This window comes from Camelus bactrianus, chromosome 9 (assembly GCF_048773025.1).
Source record: "Camelus bactrianus isolate YW-2024 breed Bactrian camel chromosome 9, ASM4877302v1, whole genome shotgun sequence".
NCBI classification, from domain to species: Eukaryota; Metazoa; Chordata; class Mammalia; order Artiodactyla; family Camelidae; genus Camelus; species Camelus bactrianus.
Genome location: NC_133547.1, coordinates 8,239,658 through 8,261,553, shown reverse-complemented (window position 1 = coordinate 8,261,553; position 21,896 = coordinate 8,239,658). Strand labels below are relative to the sequence as shown.

The following is a 21,896-nucleotide window of genomic DNA, read 5'->3' as shown; positions in this document are numbered from 1 at the left end:
CCACAGTGTTTTGGTGTTTTCTTCTCTCTGCTGTTCCTGAACTAACAGCAATTATGTTAAAACTTTTCCAGCCCTTATAATATTGACTGACAGTTTTGTATATTCAATATTATCAACTAAGTAATGAGATGACAGGAAACCCAGCACAATTAACTTGAGCTAATTAGTTTGTTACAGTAGTATTATTGACTTTCACCATTTTAAAATGACTCTTGTTCTATTAACCAGCCAGAAGTATTTCAATATTTTAACCAGCACATCCATAACTAGTGCAAACTGGCGAAATTTTAGCCTTAGTTGGAAAAACCTGGTTAAGAATGATCTGAGCCCAGAACTTAACTCTCTCCTCGTGCAAACACAAAGTCCTTTTTGTAAGGTTTTCATAGGTTCTCAATTTTCTAGGAAGTGCAACTACCATGTAAAACGAGGGACGCTTGTACTGTATTTTGTTCAAACCTTGGCCCAGGATTGTCAACAGTTTCAGAAAACTTCATTCCGCCTGGTTCTTGGTAATCCGACACCTCCTCCCACCACATGTTTACAGCGTTGCCAGGAGCTGCCAGCACTAGAGGTGTAAATGTTTGGCTGCCTCCTTGGGTTCAGGGTAGGTGGCCTCACACATCTGCATTTTGAAATGCGTATTATAAATTGCTATCCTTTTACTTCTCCTTTTTCTTTCAGTTCGGACAGTAAGGGACCATTTTTAATATCATGTGCAAGTGGGTTATATTACCCATGAACTTCATTTTGAGAGAGTCAAGAGGACTTTCCCAGAGCTGACATTCAAGCCAGCACATGCACTGGTGTGGCCACGCCTGTGCTCTAGACACAAAAATATTAAATTACAGTTATTAATCCGTTGGTAATGGTCACTACCAGGAGTCCCCTGTTAGTACCCTCCTGGCTCTCCCTGGGGACCTCCTGATCCTCCCCCTGACCCAGCAGCCCAGGGGTTAACACTAGGCACAGTGGGAGGGAAAGGGGCTCCATGTCCCATAGGCTGTTGCATGGGCTGATGCGCTTACCAAGTAGTAAATATTTTGCAGACATTGTAAAATATTTGTTGCGAAAAGTGGATGGCGTGCAAAGACATGTTGACAGATGCACCTTTATGCACGATACCTCCAAACTGGAAACCACCCAAGGTCCATTAACACATGACATGAACTGTATGTCTTGCACATCCAGACCGGGGAATTCTCCCCAGAGATTAAGGGGGGAGGGGGAGGAATGAACTGCTGATACATGTAAAAACATGACTAAATCTCAAAAGCATTATGCTGAGTAAAAGCTGACACAAAAAGCTATACACTGTGAGGGAGGGTATAGCTCAGTTGTAGAGTCCATGCTTAGCATACATGAGGTCCTGGGTTCAATCCCCAGTACCTCCATTAAAAACAGTTTAAAATAAATAAATAAACCTAATTACCTTTCCCTACCAAAAGAAAGGGGGAAAAAAAAACTACATTACTATATGATTCCACAAAAGTGAAATTCTAGAAGAGAGAGAATGACTTGTGTATTTTGATTGCGGTAGTGGTTTTTCACAAGTCTACGTATCTGTCAAAAGTCATCCTGTCTGCTTTTTTCCATTTTGTTTTTGGGGGTTTTTTGGTTTTTTGGATTTTTTTTTACTTAAAAATTTTTTTAAAATTTTTAACTTTTTCCCCATCATCTGCTTTGATGGATGCAGTCTATTGTATGTAAATGAACACCTCAATAAGGTTGACTCCCAAAAAGCAGAAGAGAGGGTCCCACAGGCCTAGAAACACTAATCTGTCACTCGAAGACAAAGCTGAGTCCTTACCCTGCCTCCCCCTCATCCCATCACTCTGAGCTTGAACCCAGGCCCAAGCCCAATCCAAGGCCAGCCCCAGCCCTCCCTCCCCAGCCTGGCTCCTTCAAAAGAGTAAGCAGGGTGTCCCAGTAATAGGAGTGGATGGGGCAGGGAGAAAGGGAGAGATAGGTAGGGGCTGGGCTCCAGGCAGTGGCCGCCCAGGTGCTTTTTCTTCTGCTCTTATCAGTGGCCTTTGGGTGAGGTGTAACAGAGCCATTGTTGCCAGAGGGGACATCTGGCAGCACCCGCCCAAAGTCACACAGCTGGTAGGTAGCAGAAGCAGGATCTGCACCAGGGTAACAGCCTTTTATAACGAGACAGCTCTGTAGCTGGAGTCCAATTCATTCATTCTGTAAATGTTGAGTACCTACTATGTGCCAGGCCTGAGGCCATGCTCCGGGCGTATAGCGGTGAACAGGACAAAGCTGGCTCCCTCATGGAGGGCACAGCCTAGTAGGGACCAGGTCTGGGAGCCCCTTAAGGCCCTATGCACACCAAGGAGGTTTAAGATGGTTCCGGTCTTTCTATACGACCTAGGCCAGCATTATAGGCACTAGTGGCATGTGCTCAGCACATTTTAAAAGTAGAAAAAAATTGGGTAAGTACTGTTTGGTGGAATTTGGACCAGTTACCTATTCTTTGTACGTACAACGTCTCTACAGATTGTACGTGCAAAATAGTGTGGATGTAATACATACCTCTTTAAACAGATATCTCATAATCTAAATTTAATTCATTCCCCCAGAAAAGCATTAAATAGGAAATTGAGGATACACCATTTCAAGCGGGGAAAATAATGTACACCAACTCCATCCTAAAACTCCAACCGATTTCCCCAAATATCATTCAACACTCTTATTAAACACTTACATAACAACCTACCAGGTTCTGGCATAATAGAAAGCATGGAAAACACCAATTACTTAATTTTCCAACACTTAACGAACTCATTAGTGGCTGTGTGTGCAATGCCCAAGAACTTTGCCCAGAATCAGATATGAATTCTATTTCTCTGCCACACAGCCACCGTGAGTGGTAACTAAATAAACCCCCCAAAAAGATGCTAGAGCTACAAGATAGCATCTCTAATTGGCCCCAGATTGGTGGTGCTTCCAGGCACCTGGCGGAAGTCAACAGAGACCTAGGGAGGGGGACATAGTATCAGTAACATGTAACACACTTCAACTGCATGCAAGACACGAACCTGTTAGGACAGGTGAGCTGTAGCGGGTGTCGGCCGCATCCATGATGCACTCAAGGCTGAAAACAATTGCAGGGAATTTTTCTTGGGAGGGGAGGCAATTAGGTTAATTTATTTGGGGGTAATAGTAATTAGGTTTATTTTTTTAATAGAGGTACTGGGGATTGACCCCAGCGCCTTGTGCATAGTAGGCATGCGCTCTACCACTGAGCTATACCCTCCCCCTTAGGCTTATTTATTTTTCGATGGGGGGGTAATTAGGTTTATTTATTTATCTATTTTTAATGGAGGTACTGGCGATTGAACCCATAACCTTGTGCATGCTAAGCACTCACTCTACCACTGAGCTCTACCCTCCCCTCCCAATTATTTATGTATTTACTTATTGGGTGGGGGCAGGTAATTAGGCTCTTACTTATCTTGACAGAGATGCTGGGGATTGAACCCAGGACCTTGTGCACGCTAAGCACACACTACCACCGAGCTATCTCCCCGCCCTCCATGGCAGGTTTTTGATTCAAACAACAAACTTGGGAGTTAAAAAAAAGAGCAAGTCATTACTGGGGCTACTAGGATAGGGAGAGTTAAACTATCAAGGGATCCTTCCTGCGGAAGTGGTTACAGTGGGAAATGAATTTGTCATGGATTGTACAAAATTTTTTACTGGAAGATCACATGCATAGGGTATATTGTGCACACATCTTATGTACCCCAGTTAATTGAATGTTTACATCTGGGTCAGCAGCAGCTCTATTGAAACAGAACATTTGCTGCTGTGGAAAGTTCCCTTGTGCCCTCTCCCAGTCTATAAATCCTCACAGGTCACCATGGTTCTGATTTCCCTCACCATAGACCAGCTTCGCCTGTTCTAGACCTTCATATAAATAGAATTATCCTGCTTGTACTGTTTCCGGCTCCTTTCACTCAAAATACTATCTGTGAGCTACATCCAAGTTGAGTATATCCATACTTTTTCTTTCTTTTTTTGTCAAGCAGTCTTCCATCAAATGAATGAATTATACCAGCTAATCCAATTGATTCACTTATAAATTTTGGCAATTACAGAGAGCAGCTATAAACACTTATGGACCACTTTTTGTGTGAACAGAATGTCTCATTTCTCTTGGATAAATACTCAGGAGCAGGACTCCTGAGCACCATGGTAAGTAGATACTTTAATGTACACTTTGATGTTAAAGTGCCCAGCTCTTATAAACTACCCAGTGATTTCCAAAGTGACTGGACCATTTTGCATTCCCACTAGCAGTGCATGAGCTCGGCCCGATTCCACGATTCCACATCCTCATCCCTACATTGTATTGTTTTTGTTTGTTACCATTCCAATAAGTGAGTGCCATCTCATGGTGGTTCCCAATGGTGTTTTTTGATGAACAGATATTTTATTTCAGTGAAGTCCAATTGATCACGTTTTTTGGGTTGTTGTTTGTTGTTTTCTGCATGGCTAGCCCTTGTAGTTGAATTCTTAAACACATCTGATTAGATATACGTGACCATTTTATTGCTAAAAATGTCCTCTGGAGTAACCAGTATTTGTCCTCAGTTTCCTAGGAGTGTTTCTGTTACTGTGGAGGGAACAGATGGCCTGGGGACAAGGTGGAATGTACCATGGAGAGCCACAGAACACACACATACAGAGCTAGAGCTACAGCCACCAAAATAACCAGCAAAGGAACCAGCAACCTGTCAAAACATCCTTCTGCTCAAAGAGGGCAGAATTTCCCATGATGCCCTGAGCCCCGAGACAGGGAGGCCAGGCAGGTTCACAAGGTGGGATGGGGAGGACACTACTCCATCTTACTGTTTCCTAGCCTCAGGTGGGGACAGGAGTCGAAGATTGGGGAGATTTGGGGACAGACTCACACATACATGCATATGCTTAGACCCCAGCAGCGAGGCCCCTCACATCGGATGTCAGGGAGAGAGGCTGAGGCTGGTGGCTCCCCAAGTGTGTGTGCAGGGCTCCCCCAAGAGGCCCTGTTTGTCTGTTCACCCACCCTGTATGATTCCAATGTCCAAAGCACCTCCTGTCAGAGCAGGGACGGTCCTACTGGGATTTACATGACTGATTCCTTCTCACAGGGGTCAGCATCCCCAGCAGGTCCCGGATAGTGTTTGAGGAGAGGGTTGCCTTCCTCGGCGGGGACAGGCAGGGGCGTCTCACTCTTCACCTGGATCAGCTCGGGCACTGAGCTACGACACTCTGTACGATCCACGTAATTTTGAAGGAGTCCCGCCCCAAAGGCATCACCTTCCACATTGAGGACAGTACAGGACCGGTCCCTGAAGGGGAAAGAGAAGGAAATAAATGGGAAAGGAGGGGTCAGGCCCCTGTGCTACTCCTCCTAGACCCAGAAACTCACCCCTCCATTCTCCTAGGATCCCAAATATCCCTTCGTCTAGAACCTCAAAAGATCTTTTTCTCTAGAATCCCAGAAGTCCCCTAACCACTGTCTTTTCCCTGAAATCCCAAAGTGTCCCATTAGGTTTTCTCTGACTTAGAACCCCAAAGGTCTTCTCCTCGCCTGGATCCCTTAATGATCCTTCTTCCAACAAAACACAAGATTTGTTCCTTCTAGAACCTCAAAATTCATCCCTCCCTTTTCTTGGAGCCCCAGAAAACCCATTGGTGCCTCCTATTCCTTCTGAAATACTAAATTCTCGTCTACAGCCGTACTACCCAGAATGTGCCTGATCTTGTCTGAAATACTAAGTTCTCCCTCAGGCCTTTCTCCTCCCTGGAACCCTAAGGATTTTCCTTCCTCTTTATACTTTTTGTGGGGATGTGTTTGTGTGTCATTTATAAAAAATCATGCTGTAACTCACATACTGTAAAATTCACCTTTAAAAGCATACAACCTAGTGATTTTTCATTTATTCAGAGTTGTGCAGCCATCCCCACTATTTAATTCCAGAAGACTTCATCACTCCAGAAAGAAACCCTCGTCCCCCTTAAGCAGTCATCCCTCATTTTCTCCCATCCTCCCAGCCCTAGGCAACCACTAATCTACTTTCTGTCTATAGATTTGCCTATTCTGAACAGTTATAAATGGAATCATATACAGTGTGTTCCTTTGTGTCTGGCTTCTTTCACTCAGCATGTTTTCAAGGATCATCCATGTTACAGGATGTATGTATCACTGCTTTATTCCATTTAATTGTAGAATAATATTCCTTTGGATGGAGAGATGACATTTTGTTTATGCATTCATCAGCTGATGTGGGCATTTGAGTTGATTCCACCTGTTTGCTATTATGAATAGTGCTGCTGTGAATCTTCATACACAAGTCTTAGTGGACCGTTTTTTTATTCTCTTGGGTTTATACCTAGGCATTGTATTGCTGAGACACACGGTAACTTTCTACTTAACTTCTGAAACCAAACTTTTCCAATTATTTATGTTCTTAGCAGCTTCATCATAATAGCTAACAATTATGTAGCACTTAATACGTACTGTTCTGAGTAGTTGTTCTAAGAGAACTGCATGGATTAAGTCATCTAATCCTAAAGGAGAAACTATTCTCTCCATTTTACAGGTGGAGAAACTGAGACACAGGAGTACTTGCCCGAGGTCATAATAGCTAGCAACAGTAGCTCTGGGATTTGAGCCTGGCCTAAGAGTCTGCTGTTAACCACTGGGACATGCTACCTTTCTGGGGTTCCTCTTAGAACCCCAAAGATTCCTGCCTTCCCTCTGATTGGAACACTCAAGGTCCTATCTCCTTTCTTCTAGAACTCCTTCTTTCCTTTCCTATTCTGCCCAGAGATTCTCAGTGACTCTCTTGTTCATCCTCTTTCTCCCAGGAGTACCCCTGAGCCCCACTGAAGCCCCGAACCCCTACTCACACTAGCCAATCCACAGCCAAGATCAAGGAGATGTCATGAACCGGCAAGTTGACTGCCTCAAGGATGATGGCTAAAGTGAGGACACCTCCAGCTGGGATGCCCGCTGCACCCACACTGGATGCTGTGGCAGTGACCCTAGGGGAGGAGAAAGAAGGTCAGGTGAGGCCCTTCAGGAGTGGGAGAAGCTATCAGGAGGGAGAGGGACCTGCTCCTCCCAGCATGTGTCCATTCTCAGGGGAGGGGTCAGGTAGATCGAGCGTCCTAGCCTTAGCCACCCCACACTCACAGGATGGTGATAATTTTCACGAAGTCCAATGACTGCTGGTTGAGCTGTGCAATGAACACTGCAGCCACACACTGGAAGAGCGCAGCTCCGTCCATGTTGACAGTGGCACCGATGGGAAGAATGAAGCGGCTGATGTGCTTGGCCACGCCATTCTTCTCCTCTACGCACTTCATCATCAGCGGCAGAGTGGCTGAGCTGCAAGGAACCAGAAGTCCCAGTTAGCTCTAGCTCTCACTGGCTCCACTCACCACTCAAGCCACGCCCCCATCTATCCCCACCCCCACCCCCGTCATTCCCTGGTCCTGGCCCTGCCCACACAGCGCCACAACCCTCTGCAAGCTCCGCCCATCAGTCTAGACCCCGCCCCCTTCCCACATCCCTAGGCCTCCCCTCCCCCACCCCTTGGCCCTCAGCCCTCCCCAGCTCTCCGTGCCCTTCTCTTCCTGGAGCCAGAGTGATCCCACAAAATGGAGGCATTCTAAAATGTCTGGCGTTTTGAACCCTCGGGAGAGTACTGACTGCTACTCCTCAAAATGCACACAAAAATTCATACCTAAATTCCAGAACGTCTGAGGTCTCACTGACGACCTCCCAATCTCTACTAATAATAGACCTCGACTAAGATGACTATATTCTTGGGGATGTTGCCATAGGGAGGGTGGGGTTCTGAGGGGACAGGGCCAGCAGAGATGAACAAAATACCCAGGAGAGGTGGAAGGAGCTTTGAGTGACTGGATCCAGGGTAAAGCACTAGAGTCCCCCAAGGCCAGGCCTTGGGGCGGGGAGGGGTGTCTCAGGAAGGGAGAAATAGATCTCTAAGGCAGTGGTTTCCTAACAGCGGGAGGGGGTCCAGGGCCTTATGAGAAACTTATGAAAGTACATATGGCCCCAACCCAGATTCAATGTCCCCAAAGACAACATTTCAGGGGTCTTTAGACATCTGATGCCTGCTCCAGGTCCCTTAAATTTAAAAACTCTGCCCCAAGGCCCCACCTGGAGGAGGTCCCGAAGGCAGTGGCGAGCGGCGTCATGATGCCCCAGAGGAAGCGGTAGGGGTTTTTGCGAGTGAAGAGGAAGTAGATGAAGGGCAGCACCAGGAACCCGTGGATGGTGTGGCCGAGCAGGCAGCAGAGGATGTATTTGCCAAGACTGGTGAAGAGCATCCCCACGTCCTCCATCTCTACGATCTTGCCGGCCACCAGGAACATGATACCCACAGGAGCATACCTAATTCCCCAAGAGACAGTGCCACCACTGATCACAGGGGCACCCAGGGCCAGGCACGGTGCTTAGCACATGACCTGACCACATTTCTCAGCCTCCCTTGAAGTTAGGAGGCGCCCACAGCACTTCCTTGAAGATAGTGCAGCTGGGAGATCAAAGAAGCCTGGGTGCTTCCGTAGCCACACGGAATAGTACTCACCCACCAGACTGGGACCTAACACATGATCAGGAAATAAACACCCACCATGCATATCATGTACGTTTTCTGGGTTTGTTTGTTATAGCAGCTAGTGTGACTTAAATCCATACAGTCTCTCACTGTATCATGAAAAATAAAGACCATGGCTCATGTCTTGAGGACAACTCCCAGGTATGAAGCTGAGCCTGACTGTGACTTCACCACAACCCTATGAGGGAGCTCCTATTTTGAGCCTCTTGGCAGGCATTGCTGAATTAAACAAAATTGAATAGGCTTGTAAAACAGAGACCATAATGCTCCCAACCTCATAGGAATGCTGGGAGGATGAAATGAGATGCCAGTTGAAAGGAGTTGAAAGCCTTTTGTACACAATAAGCAATCTATAGACTTCAGCTGGAATTATTATCATCTTCTCCTGGAGTAAAGATCTCAAGGGTCCCAGCCAGGAGGGCTCCCAACACCACCTCCTTGACTGCCTGATCGCTACGGCGACTTGTCTTCAAATCCATTCTCCTCTTTAGTAACAGAAGGAAGGTACCATTTCCCAGCCACCTGTGCAGCTAGGTCTGGCCAAACGCCCAAGTTCTGGCCAGTGTGACGTGCCCAGAAATGATACAAGTACTTGATAAATATTAGCTAAGTCTGTTTACTGTAGGCATGCTATAGGTCAGGCATTGTCCCGAGAACTTTACACATATTAACTCGCCTGTACCTGGTACTATCAACGTCATTTTCCAGATGGGGACACCAAGGTCCAGCGGGAAAGCCACTTGTCGTAGGCACACAGCTAGGATGTGGCAGCGCCGGGATGGGAACCCAGGCTGCCCAGTGGCACAGCCTGGTCTTCCCCACACACCACCCCGCCTCTGCGACAAAGTGCTCCTGTTCTACCCAGCAAGTTATCAGACGTCAGCTACACCAGAATCCGGGATTATACCAGATGAGGGGTGAGATTTGTGAAAAACACAGCAGCCCTAACCCATCTCCTGATTTCTGACCTGCGAGACCCAGGATGGGTCCTGAGAATCAGTGTGACACCATGTGGAGATGAGACAGGCAGAGTTGCCAAGGGTGAAGCCAGAGGCTTCTGTACCTGTTTTTTTTTTCTTTCTCGTCTTATCTGAGGTTATTTAAGAAAGCTCATACATGATGGTAATAATCATAGCTAACATTAAGTGAATGCCTAGTAGGTGCTAGACATTTAAAGCACTTTCTAAGTGCTCTACCTGTGCCTTAGTCACTCGTCTCATTTGCATGATAACCCTATAAAGCAGGCAATATTTTTAATCGTCAATCCAAAGGCAAACATTTGATGACACTGAAATCTCGAAAACAGATGCGTTAGCCAGGCTGTGGCCACAACTCAGCTGTCCTACCTTCCCATAGGATCAAGAAGCTTCCAAGTTCAGTCTTAGCTCTCATGGAATACAGTTCTCATTTTATAGACGAGGAAATGGAGGCACAGAGAGAGTTAAGTCACTTGTCCAAAGTCACACAGCCAAGGAAGAGTCGACGCAGGGTTTGAATTTAGGCCATCTGGCTCCAAGGAGCAGACAGAGGGTCGCCCCACCCCACACCCCCAGACCCCGCCACCTACCACATGATCCAGGAGACCAGCACCATAGTGGCGTCATTGAAGGAGTTGAAGAAACGGATGAGCAGCTCTCCTTCAGGCCCCAGCTTCCGCAGGGCCACGCCGAAGACGATGGCAAACACCACCAGTCCTAGGATGTTCATACCCTCCACTTCACCCCCCACAGGCACCTTTGGGCAAGAACAGATGGGGACGGGAGGGGCCGATCAGTCAACCAATACAGTCACCGAGGGCCTGTCCTGGGCACTGCTGGGACCCAGCAGTGATAAGACAGTTCTTCGGGCTCCTTCCTCCCAGGTCCAGGTCCAGGAGAAATAGACCTGTCACCAAGGACCACCCAGAGTGGGAAGGGCTAGAATGGGAGAACCCAAGGGAATGTAGGAACTGAGGAGGGTGGTACTGCCAAGCTTGGAGGGAAATCAGGGAGGGCTTCCGGAGGCAGGGGCTGAGACCTGGAGAACAGTAAGAGTAAATCAGATAAAAAGAGGGGTCTAGAAGATTCTAGAGAGAGGTAACAATATGCGACAACCTAGAAATGACTCTAACTTAGGTGCTCAAAGAACAGAAATTCACAGTGGCTGGAGTGGAATGGGCCGAGCAAAGTCACAAGATGAGGCTGGGTGGGCAGCTGGGCAGGGCCGGACCTCATAGGGCCCTGTGGACTGTGGCGAGGAGCCTGGGCTTTCTTCCAAGGGCACCAGGGAGCATGTCAGGGCTTTAGGCGTGAGAGGGGCCGGGTCAGGTCCGTGCTTTGAAAAGACCACTGGAGCTGCCAGGCTGAAGTAGGGGTTGGGGCGGGGGGGGGGGGGCCTGGAGCAGATCAGGAAGGAGGCCAGGGCAAGTTAGGGTCGGGGAAAAGGGGAAAAGAAGAGTCTGGACCCAGGCGTGGCTGTGGGGAGGGAGAAGAGAGAGCAAAATGGAGATTCTAGAAAGGAAGAAAAGATAGGAATTGGGGAGGGGCTGCAGAGAGTTTAAAACAAATAGCACAGCAAATGTCAGAATACCCCAAGGGCAGATAAGACTGGGATAAGAACAAAATGAAAAAATCAAGAGGATGGGCCATAGGGTGGGGCCCCCACCACCCATCCGCTGCTCTTACCTTCACCAGGGTTTCATCAAATGGTATCTCCTTATAGGAGGTAGCATACTGCAGAGGGGAGGAGGGGTTGGAAAGAGTCAGTATCAACTGTCTTCAAGGCTCCCCCAACTCCATCCTGGCACTGATGATGCTCCAAGTCTGCCCTAAGCATCCCTTAAATGTGACCTCATTCTATCCCGCTGGCAACCCTGCTGTGGTAGGATAATTCATACCCCCATTTTCTAGAGGCGGAAGCTGAGGCACACAGTGGTAAAGGCATTTGCTAAGGGTCACACAGCTAGAATTAGAACTCCAGAGGGGCGTGGATGGGTTTCATTCAGAAGTCACCCAGGAACCCTGCAATATTGCCCATAAATATCTGGGCCTGTGTGTTTTTCCAGGTACTGCCCCAAATCAGGCACCGAGGGGCTGCAACTGGCCGTCTCCCTCCCTGCCCACCCTCCACCCTGAGGGACACCCCCAAGGACTCACTGAGCGAAAGGCTGCGGACACCAGGTTGGAGGGGAAGATATTTCTGCAGAGATAGACATGGGGGGAGTATTAGATACCACAGGAGGAGGTCAGGGGGGTCAGGGGGGCTGGGTTTGCCTCTGGTTGGGGAGAAACTTGAAGGCCCCATTTGTACCCAAATGTGTCTCCCCCTAATGCCTCAGCCAGGTTCGGCCTGGCAGAGATGGACCTGGATCTGCACCTCTTTCCAGGTGTGGGGAGTCTGAGCTGGACTCCTAGGGTCCCAGGAGGCTCGTGTTCTAGCCTCAAGGGAAGGTTGATTGAGGGTGAGGAATGTTAGCTTCCCAAGGTAGGCCGGGGCAGGGCTACGGGGCCTCAGCTCCACCCCAGCAGCACACTTAACACCCTGGACATCTTGCATCAGCTACTTCCCCCTGGAGGCGTCAGAAAAGGGCTGGCTGGTGGCTGGCGGGGTGTGGGGAAGATCTGAGTGTGCCAGGAAGGGGTAGTAAGAAAGCCACAAGTATGGCTGTGTTGTCATGAATGTGCGTCTGTGTTTACGCGGCTTTCGTATGAGGGTGTCTGAGTGTGACTACGTGTGCAGTGGCGTGCATTCATCCCCACTGAGCGACAAGGACCCCGTGTGTCTCGGGGTGAGACAAAAATAACAGCAAAGGTATCTCCCGGCGCTGTGCTAAGTGCTTTAAATAAATCAACTCATTGAATCCCCGCAACAGCCCTCAGGACCATGTACCATTATCCCCATTTCACAGGAAAGGAAACTGAAGCACCGAAGGTGAAGAAAACTGCCTGGCTAGGAAGTGGCAGAGCTGGGACTTGAACCCAGCCAGCTGGCTCTATAATCCTAACCTCAACACCCTGCTCGACCAATGTGGCGGGTGTACAGCTGTCAGTGGTGGTTGGTTAACAGTTTGTCAAGGGTTGGTATCTGGTTGGGGGGATGCGGTTTAGTGTCCAGATATGTGCAACCCTGTGGTGTGTGGCCTGGTTGGTGTGTATGTGAGTATGTATGTGCCCATCTATGAGTGGCTATTTGTGCTAAAGAGGTGTTAGTTTCCTGTGTGTGTGTGTTAGTATAAGCTCGCGAGTCAGTGTGAGATGCCACAGCTGTCGCTGAGTGTGTCCAGCTGCGTGTCAGCTGCTTATAAAGCTGTGTGGCTCTGAGGGATGTTCCAGCTAAGTCATTAAGTGGCTGGCCAAGAGAATGACATCTCTTTTGGCACAAGGGGATAGCCTGTACACACAAACAGCCTTCGAGAGGGTGTGCCTGTCTGCCCTGTAACCCCCTAGGACAACCAGGGCTGGGTCAGGACCCAGCTAATCTCCCTCATCCAGGAGGTGCCCACCCACTGTAACTTCTGGACACCAAGCCTCCCTGGAGTCTTCCATCTCAGCCTGCACTGGTGCCCCAAGAGGCTGGGGGAACCCTGTTCCATGACATATCATTTCCTTCCCCTACTTTCAGGAAGTCCCCAACCCACCTGGAGACACTGAATCAGTAAGCCTCAAAGGAAAGGCCATCTGGACCCAGCAGAATGCCCTCCTTAGAAGCGGGGAGAGCCATTTTGGCGGAGGGGAGCAGAAGCCAGAAGGAAAAGTATCTACCCCCATTCTGGGCAGCCTAGTGTGGGGGAGGGTGGCCGGGGACCAGACAGAGTCGGAAATGGGATGAAAAGTTTGCAGAGGTGGACAGACTACCAGGGACATATAAAGGGTCCAGCCCAGCTGAACTGGGTGAGGAAAGGAGGCTGAGAAAAGGACCTGGCTTTGTCAGGGTGACACGTGGTGTCGGGAACCCTGAGACTGGGAAGAGTGTCTGGGAGTTGCTCCTCATCCAGGGCTCCCCAAATTTTATCTAGACACTGGACTTAAATCTTTATCCAGAAGCCCCAACCTGGGGCTCTTAGCCACCCCAGATCCCCTTCCAAGTTCCCCTCTGGATCCTCTCCCCTCACAGGAGTGACCCTCTTATGTACCCCCAACCCCTCAAGCCTTATTCCTTCTCCCTCTATAAGACTTCCTTGCCTATCGCCCTCCTGTGGGGTCCCAATTATGTAGCAAGATCCTGCCTTAAGAAGCCTCCTCTAGGAGTCTGTCTCACCCTCTGCATCCTGACCCTCAAGGGGCCAGACCTCCCCCAACTATTCCACCCCGTTTTCCTGAGGCCCTGAGGAATATCCCCAAACCTCGCTCCAGTCCACTTGGAGACTCCCGCCAACTCTAACACACGTCCCCTCCCCACGTGGCTGAAGCACCCCCTTCCCCCTATTCCTCCGCGGAGGGGGCAGGGTCTGACCTCACAAGATCCAGGAACGAATCGAGCACCTCCTTGCTGGGGGCTTCTTGCACCGAGCCGAAGGCTCCAACCGAGGCGTTGATAGCTGCGAAAGCGGCTCCCGGCTGCAGCGCGAGCGCCAAACCCACGCCGAGCGCAGAAGCTAGTATTGTGGTGACCAAGAAAAATAGCAGCGCCCAGGCGCCCAGACGGCCGAGCGCGCTCGGGTCCAGGCTGGCGGCGCCACCGATCAGGCTGCACACCACCAACGGCAAGATGATCATCCTTAGGAGGCGCAGCAGCAACTCGCCAGGGAAGGCGAAGGCAGCCAGGCGCGCGGGGCCCAGCGCTAGTGCGCCGCCGGCCCCCGACACCCCCAGCCCCAGCGCCACGCCCAAGACCACCGCCACCACCGTCAGCAGCACCAGCAGGTTGGCTCGAAGGCAGCGGCACACCTGGTTCCGGGAGCCGCAGCTGCCGCCTTTTGCTGCGCCTGGGTCCTCTAGAGGAACCAACGCCGAGGCACCGTTGGCGGTGGGCGCCGCCGCCGCGTACGCTTTGGAGTCTCCTTTAGGTGAATCGGCCACCATGATGATCGCCCCGGGGTTCCTTAGCGCCTGGAAGCTGGGAGCGCTTAGGAGCGCTTAAGGCTCCTTCCCGGGACGCTGACTTTCCCTAGAACTGAGTTAACGGAGCCTGGAGGCTGGAACTTCGGAGGGTTCCTTGGAGTTGTGAGTTCACAGAGCCTAGGTTCCTTGGCTCTCGGAAGCTGGAGTGTTTGAAATTCACTAGGCTGGACGCTGGGGCTCCTCTACTCTTCCAGGCTGTGTTTGGCGCTCAAAAGCTGGGAGGTGGGAGTACCTGGGGTTCTTGGCACTCGGGGTTAAGTTTCTCAAGCTGGAACCTGGGGTCCTTGGCACCGGAAGGCTGAAGACGTCAAGGAGGCGGAGGTCTTCAAGAGGCTAGTTATGTCTCGGTGGCGCAGATCCGGGACTCCTTGATCCGGGCGTCGGGGACCCGGGGTGCCTGGGTCCTGGAAACCGAAGGCTGGGGAGCCTGTCTGGGGGCCGGAGGACAGAGCTCCAGGAAGAGCGGAGCCAGGCTTCTGGGCCGGGGAGGGAAGAACCAGTCCCCTGGGTGCCGAAGGCGGCGGCGGTCCGGGATCCCGAGAGGTAACAGCTGTTAGCCAAGAACGGACCTCATGGAGCGCCGCGTGGCTCTGAGGCGTTTTGGCGGAAGCTGCCTGGATAAAGAGCCCGGGGGCGAGGCTTGAGAGATCAGGGACATACCCGCCCACGCCGATTGGTTCAGAGCCCTCCAGCGGCAGGGCTTAGGCCGAGATAGGGCCAAGTCACCCCGACTGAAGGCAGAATAAGAATGGCTCTGTCCAGGGGCGGGGCCAGCGGGGCGGGTACTAAGGGAGCGGGGCGTTGAGGTTGAGGGTTGGTGTGCGTAAACTACAAAAGTTCCGGCGCGAGAATCGCCAAGAAAGTGCGGGTGATCCGCGGGTGGCTCATCTGCAAATCAGTTTAGCCTGGAACTCTTTTCCTGCCCTAAATTCTGGTCTTTTGTCCCTTCTCAGAACTTCAATTCTCGAATGTAAAATGCAGATCCCTCACGTGACTGGTGTAAGATTTAAATGAGATGGAGTGATTTATTTAATCATGCTAATCATTTTTAAAATAAATGTTCACAGTTCAGAACCCCACATGCATCAATTACTGGCTATTATTATATTAAGATTGTAATCCACTTCCCCTTAGATATGCAATTTGCAATTCATCCATTAAGAATTATAATTCCGTTTAATGACTGTGCTAATGATTTTGCTTTCACCAAATATTTCCCTTTAACTATGAAAAATTTCAAACATAAAAAAAAGTTTACAGTGGACATCCATATGTCCACCACCTAGAACTTACAATGATTTCACCATATTTCTACATCATACTTCTATCCATTTATCTCTCTATCCAGCCACCCATTCACTGTCTTTTAACATATAAGTCAGTTGCAGATATCAGTGCACTTTGCCTCCAAACACTTCATTATGCATTTATGAATCGGAAGTTCAATATTTGTATGTGGGGTCCTCTTTTTCTCACAAAATGCACAAGCCTTGAGTGACATTTGCTGGGTTTTGACAAATACATATGCCTGATTTCACTGGAATCCTCATAACTGCTTGGTGAGGTTGGTCCCTGCTATTATACCCAGTCTCCAGATGTGCAAAACTGGAGCTTATGGCGACCAGGGGAAGTCTCATGGCTTGAGGCCCGACCTGGGGAGGCCAGGTGTTGCAAGCCTGCCTCTCAAGGGCCTAACCAGACTTCCTCTGCTGCTTCCTTAAAGGGAATCAGTTATGATTCCCTACTCCTGTTGGCTGTATTAAAATTCTAATTCTTTCTCCACCTGGCCTGTTCTCTGACAACATTATCAGGTGTTCACACTTGCTCAAAGACTACAGATAGTGATCATCGAAGAAGCTTCCTTCTGAAGCAGCTGTGGGGCCTGAGGCAAGTCACAGCCTCCATGAGCTTGTCTCCACATCTATAAAAATCTATAAAATGGGAAGAATAATAAAAGCTCAGAGCTCAGACCTCCTTGGGTGCTGAAGATCAAATGAGATCTTATGTTCAAAGTTAACTACTATCATTAATGTTGTTATTGTCATTTTCTTTTTTTTTAAACACCTTTATTATGGTACGATTCCTGTACAGTAAATGACATACATTTCAGATGTACAATTTGGTGAATTTTGATAGATGTATACACCAATGAAACCACCACCACAATCAAGATAGCTAACATTTCCTTCACTCCCCAAGAGGTGCAAATTTCGAATTCCTGATTTATCCCTTCCCACCCCCTTCCTCCCCCTGTAGCCATAAGTTTGTTCTCTATGTCTGTAAGTCTGTTTCTGTTTTGTAATTTGTTTCCTTTTTTTAGATTCCACATATAAGCAGTATCATATGGTATTTTTCTTTCTCTTTCTAACTGACTTCACTTAGAATGATATGTCATTTTCTTTCTTAAAGATTGAACGGGAGGTTGTACTGGAGATGGAACCCAGGACCTCCTGCATGCTAAGCATGTGCTCTACCACTGAGCTGTACCTCCCGCCCCTCTACTATTGTTGAAGAGCATGATTTGGGCCCCAGACCAGCTCCAGATGCTGCTGGCCCCTGATGGTGAGCTATTCCTCATCATTCCATCACTGCGAGCTCTAGCCCTAGACCTGCTTGGAAAGGAGCTTTGAGAGCTTGTGATGATATTTTGCAGGACCTGAGGCATTGGGACCAGGCCAAGCTGGACATTATTTACCCAGGATCTGAAAGACCTACTACCCAGGCATGAGTGTCCTTGCGGACCTCCTTCCTGGGTCTCTTGGAAACTCTCCTTTCTCAAATCCTCCCAGCCTTCACACCACCTACTTCAGAAAGCATTGCACCCTCCCACCCTTCTAGTCTGAAGTCCTATTCATGCCACAAACTCATGTTAAACTCCTACATTTGGTCCTAGACACTGAGAGCATGGACACTCAAGCCACACAGATATTGGTTAAAATCCTGACTCCACCACTTACCAGCTAAGCATCCATTTCCTTATTTTCCCTAGAGACCGTTGGAGCATAAATTTGATGGTGTACACAGTGACCCTCAATACAAAACACAAGGCAACAATTCCCAAGCATGCTCTTCATTCCACAAATATCCCTGAAGCCCTTACAAAGGGCCAAGTACTGTTTAAGGTGCTGGAGATTCCACAGTGAAAAACAAAAATTAAAAAAAAAAAAAAAAACAAAAAAACAGACAAAACTCCTTGCCAGGACGGAGGAGGGACAAGAAAATGAATTTGGGGGCTGTCAGGTGGGAATAAGGGAGTTAGTGAGACCAGCTCATGGCAGAGAGAGATGGAGCAGTGGGGATGGACCACTCTGAGGAGGCGACATTTGTAATGAGAAGGAGTCCACTGGGACAATATGCAAAGAACATTCTAGTGAAAAAGAAGAGCGGTACAAAGCCCTGAAACAGCAGGAAAGGCTTTGGGCCTATTTGATGTTATCTAATCTCTAATAGCCTTTGAGACCTCTCCTGTTTTACTGATTTGGAAGCAGACGGTATAATGAGGTTTGTTGTGGCCCAAACTCCTTGCCTTCGGAGGGGTATTTGAACTCAGATGTCTCCAACCCCAGATGGCACCCTCAACCCTTACCTGACACCCCGGCTACCCCTGCAGTAGGTTCCTCCCCAGGTAGAGAGACTTTCTTCAAAGGACCATCATTTATTCCGAGCACAAAGTTGGGCCCCATGGTGCTAGGGACCCAGCAATGACCAAGACAGTCCTGGCCCTAATCTGCAGGGAAGCACAATCCAGAAGGGAGACAGACCCATCCCCAGACAATGACAACATAGAGAGAGCAGAGCTGGGATGGGGGAGTCCAGAAGGAATGCTTGACCTGGACTGGGGGTCATGGAGGGCTCCCTGGAGGAGGAGGAATCCCAGCTACGACAGGAAAGAATTAGATCAAGCCCAGGAAAAGAGTGTTCAGGGTAAAGGGAATAGTATGTGCACAGCCTCAGAATTTAAAAGAGCCTGGAATGTTCAAAAGCAGGGATCTAATCTAGTCACCCCAGTGGCTTCCCTCGGGATAAAGTTCAAACTCTTTAGCCAGGCTTCTGTCTATTCAGTAATTCATTCCTTCAATCATTCAACAAACCACATCCACTGAATGGAACACTGAGCGGCATTGAATATAATGAGACAGGTGGGGAACTGGATGGAGGGCAGATTTTCGTAACAAATCAAGCGGTCAAGAAATATTGCTAAGGAGGTAAAGGCAAGGTGGGGGTATATAGGACAGGGCATCATATCATCTACGGGGGAAAAAAAACAAATATAAACAGCCTCTGTGTCAAATGCATTGACTGTCTCTGCAAGAATTCACACAAACTGCTCAGAGCCGGGAGATTTCAGGAAGGAAAGCTGTGACACTGTAAAACTGTTTTCTCATCTCACTGCTTAGCAGCTGAATGACTTCAGGCAAGTCACTCAATCCTCCAGCCTCAGTTTGCTCGATAGTAAAATAGGGTTAAGAGTAGTACCTGCCTCTGAGGTCATGGAGGGATGAGCCAAGTTCATGTGTAGAAAGTGTTTTGGATGGTATCTGGCAAACCACCATCTCATAGTATTTTAAGCTGTGTTGATTCTATCTAAGGGTCAAAGTTAAAAAGGCCTCTTGTGTGAGCCTCAAACACAGACTCACAGGCTGGTGCTTCCTCTGCCAGGAATGTTTAGTTCCGGTTGGGGCCCAGCAGCTGGGTTTCAGATGCTGCGGCAGCCAGCAAGCTCCTGGCAGCCCTCCTGGTAACCAGGGCCCCCGGGTCTAGGCAGGGGGCCCCCAGGCAGTTAGGTAACAGGGGAGTGGCCGGGCTTAGCCTAGTCACTGCTCACCTACTCTAAGCATAAGGGTGCTAGATGGGGCCAAGAGGGAGGGAGGAGGCTCCAGGACTCAGGGGACCCAAGCATCCCAGAACCTTTGGGAAGTGCGGTCTGGGTCCTGGCCAAGAGGGCAAGGTTTGAGGGTTTGGTTCAGTATTGGCCAGGAGTGACCCACCCCTTGCCCTCCTCAGGCTTGGAGAGGAAAATATACCAACTGGTCTCAGCTAGCTTTCCTCCTATTCAGCCAGACCTCCTACCCAGATTCAGATTTCATCATCAGGCGGAAAAAAAAAAAAAAAGGCTGCAGGAAGGAGGTGAGAGGGTCCAGGAGGAGGCTGGGCTGAGCAGTGGGAATCTGGACCCCACCAAGCAGGAAAGCCCTTCTTGGCCTCAGTTTGCCTCCTGTGAAATGGGTATTGTTCTGAACAGTGCTCTCCCTGAGAGGAGGTGTCACACCAGGAGGGACTGAGTAAACTCCAAGGCTTCAACTTTCTCCATCATACCTGTGATCAGGCCTCTCCGCCTTCCTTAGATTTGCTTTCCTGTATTCATTCAGCAAACCATTTCTTTTTTTTTTTTTAAACCATTTCTGTTTACCTATTGTGTGCCCAGCCCTGTGCTGAGTGGTACTGGGGACCCAGCAGTGGCTGAGACAGGCCAAGCTCCTGTCCTCTGGGGCTCACAGTCCAGTGGGAGAGACAGACAGTAATGACCCACAGTGAGTAGGGCTGGAATGGAGGGGCCCGGGGGGAAGCCCAGCTTGGGAAGTGGGGTCAGGGAAGGCTTCCTGGAGGAGGAGACCTCTAAGCTGAATTTTATTGTATTTTATTTATTTATTTTTAATAGACTTTATTCTTTTAGAGCAGTTTCAGATTCACAATAGAATTGAGCAGGAAATACAGAGAGTGTACACATAGCCCTCCCCACCCACACATATATGCTCCCCTACGCTCAACATCCCTCATCAGTGTGGCATATTTGGTACAATCGATGAACCAGCATGGGCACATTATTATCAACCAAAGTCCATAGTTTATATTAGGGTTCACTCTTGATGTTGTACATTCTATGGGTTTTGACAAATGCATAAACACATGTAGCCACCCTCTGAGCTGAATTTTAAAGGATCTCAGAGCCGGCCAGTGAAGGGAGGAGGAAAAGGGTGCAGGCACAGGACACAGCAAGGGTGAAGACTTGGAGGTGAGACATCTATGAAGCCATGAATAGTTCTGTTTGGTCAGAGTGGAAATTTCAAGGGGAAATGTGCTGAGAAATGAAACTGGAGTGGTGAGCTAGATCAGGCAGGCAGAAATAAAAAGCTGCAGGTGTAGCTCAGTCGTAGAGTACCTGCTCTGCATGCATGAGGTTCAATCCCCAGTACCTCCATTAAAATAAATAATACATAAATAAACCTAATTAACCCCCCAAAAAAGAAATAAAAAGGCTGAAGTTAAAATCATTCATTTAACACATCTTACCTAAGTACCCAGCCCTTTGCTGGGTCCCAGCTCGGGTCTGTGTAGGGTGGCCAAGGTGGGTTCTGCCCTGTCTTATCTTATTGTTTCTTAAACTTACCAAGTCTCATAGGGTCCATGGTGCGTTAAAATGCAGATTCCTGGGCTCCGGGGCTAACTTTGAAAGGCAGGAAGGAAAATCCCCCACCTGCCCAGAAGGAGAGGAGAATGAGCCAATCAGTGAACAGCACTAAAGACATCACACCTGCTGATTCCAGAATTCTGCTCCTTTGATTGGAATCTGAGGGCTCTTAGCACGGCCTGTACATCTATGTAATCTGTATTTTCTTTTTTTTTTTAATTTTTAAAATTTTATTTTTTGTTGAAGTGCAGTTGATTTGCAATCTTAGTTTCAGGTGTACAGCAAAGTGATTCAGTTATACATATATATACATATTTTTTTCTCAGATTCTTTTCCATTATATGGTATTACAAGAAACTGAATATAGTTCCCTGTGCTATACAGTAGGACCTTGTTTATCTATTTTATATATAGTACTGTATATCTATTAATTCCAAACTCCTAATTTATCCCACCCCTATATTTTCTATATTTTCAAACCTCAACCTCGGGCATCAACCTATTCGTTGGGCATGAAATAAAGGAATGAATCCTGAGTAGTTAATTTTTTAAAATATTAGCTAGAGCATGCAGATACTAATATACATAAAACAGATAAACAGGTTTATACTGTATAGCACAGGGAACTATATTCAATATCTTGTACTAACTGATGGTGAAAAAGAACATGAAAATGAATATATGTATGTTCCTGTATGACTGAAGCATTGTGTTGTACACCAGAAACTGACACAACATTGTAAACTGACTATACTTCAATAAAAATATATGTGAAAAAAATTAACTAAAGCATATTGTAAAGTAATT

General features: G+C 48.4%; 1 protein-coding gene across 1 annotated transcript; it reads right to left on the bottom strand.

Annotated features, from left to right (window-relative positions):
- Nucleotides 1-2,550: 2,550 nt before the first annotated feature.
- On the bottom strand, nucleotides 2,551-15,364 carry SLC1A5 (solute carrier family 1 member 5). The gene is given in 9 exon segments (XM_010946858.3): nucleotides 2,551-5,169; nucleotides 5,171-5,339; nucleotides 6,904-7,038; nucleotides 7,190-7,384; nucleotides 8,183-8,416; nucleotides 10,210-10,376; nucleotides 11,306-11,353; nucleotides 11,777-11,819; nucleotides 14,073-15,364. Coding segments are annotated over 9 exon segments (1,626 nt in total). The 5' UTR covers nucleotides 14,642-15,364; the 3' UTR covers nucleotides 2,551-5,103.
- Between the last annotated feature and the right edge of the window lie 6,532 nt (nucleotides 15,365-21,896).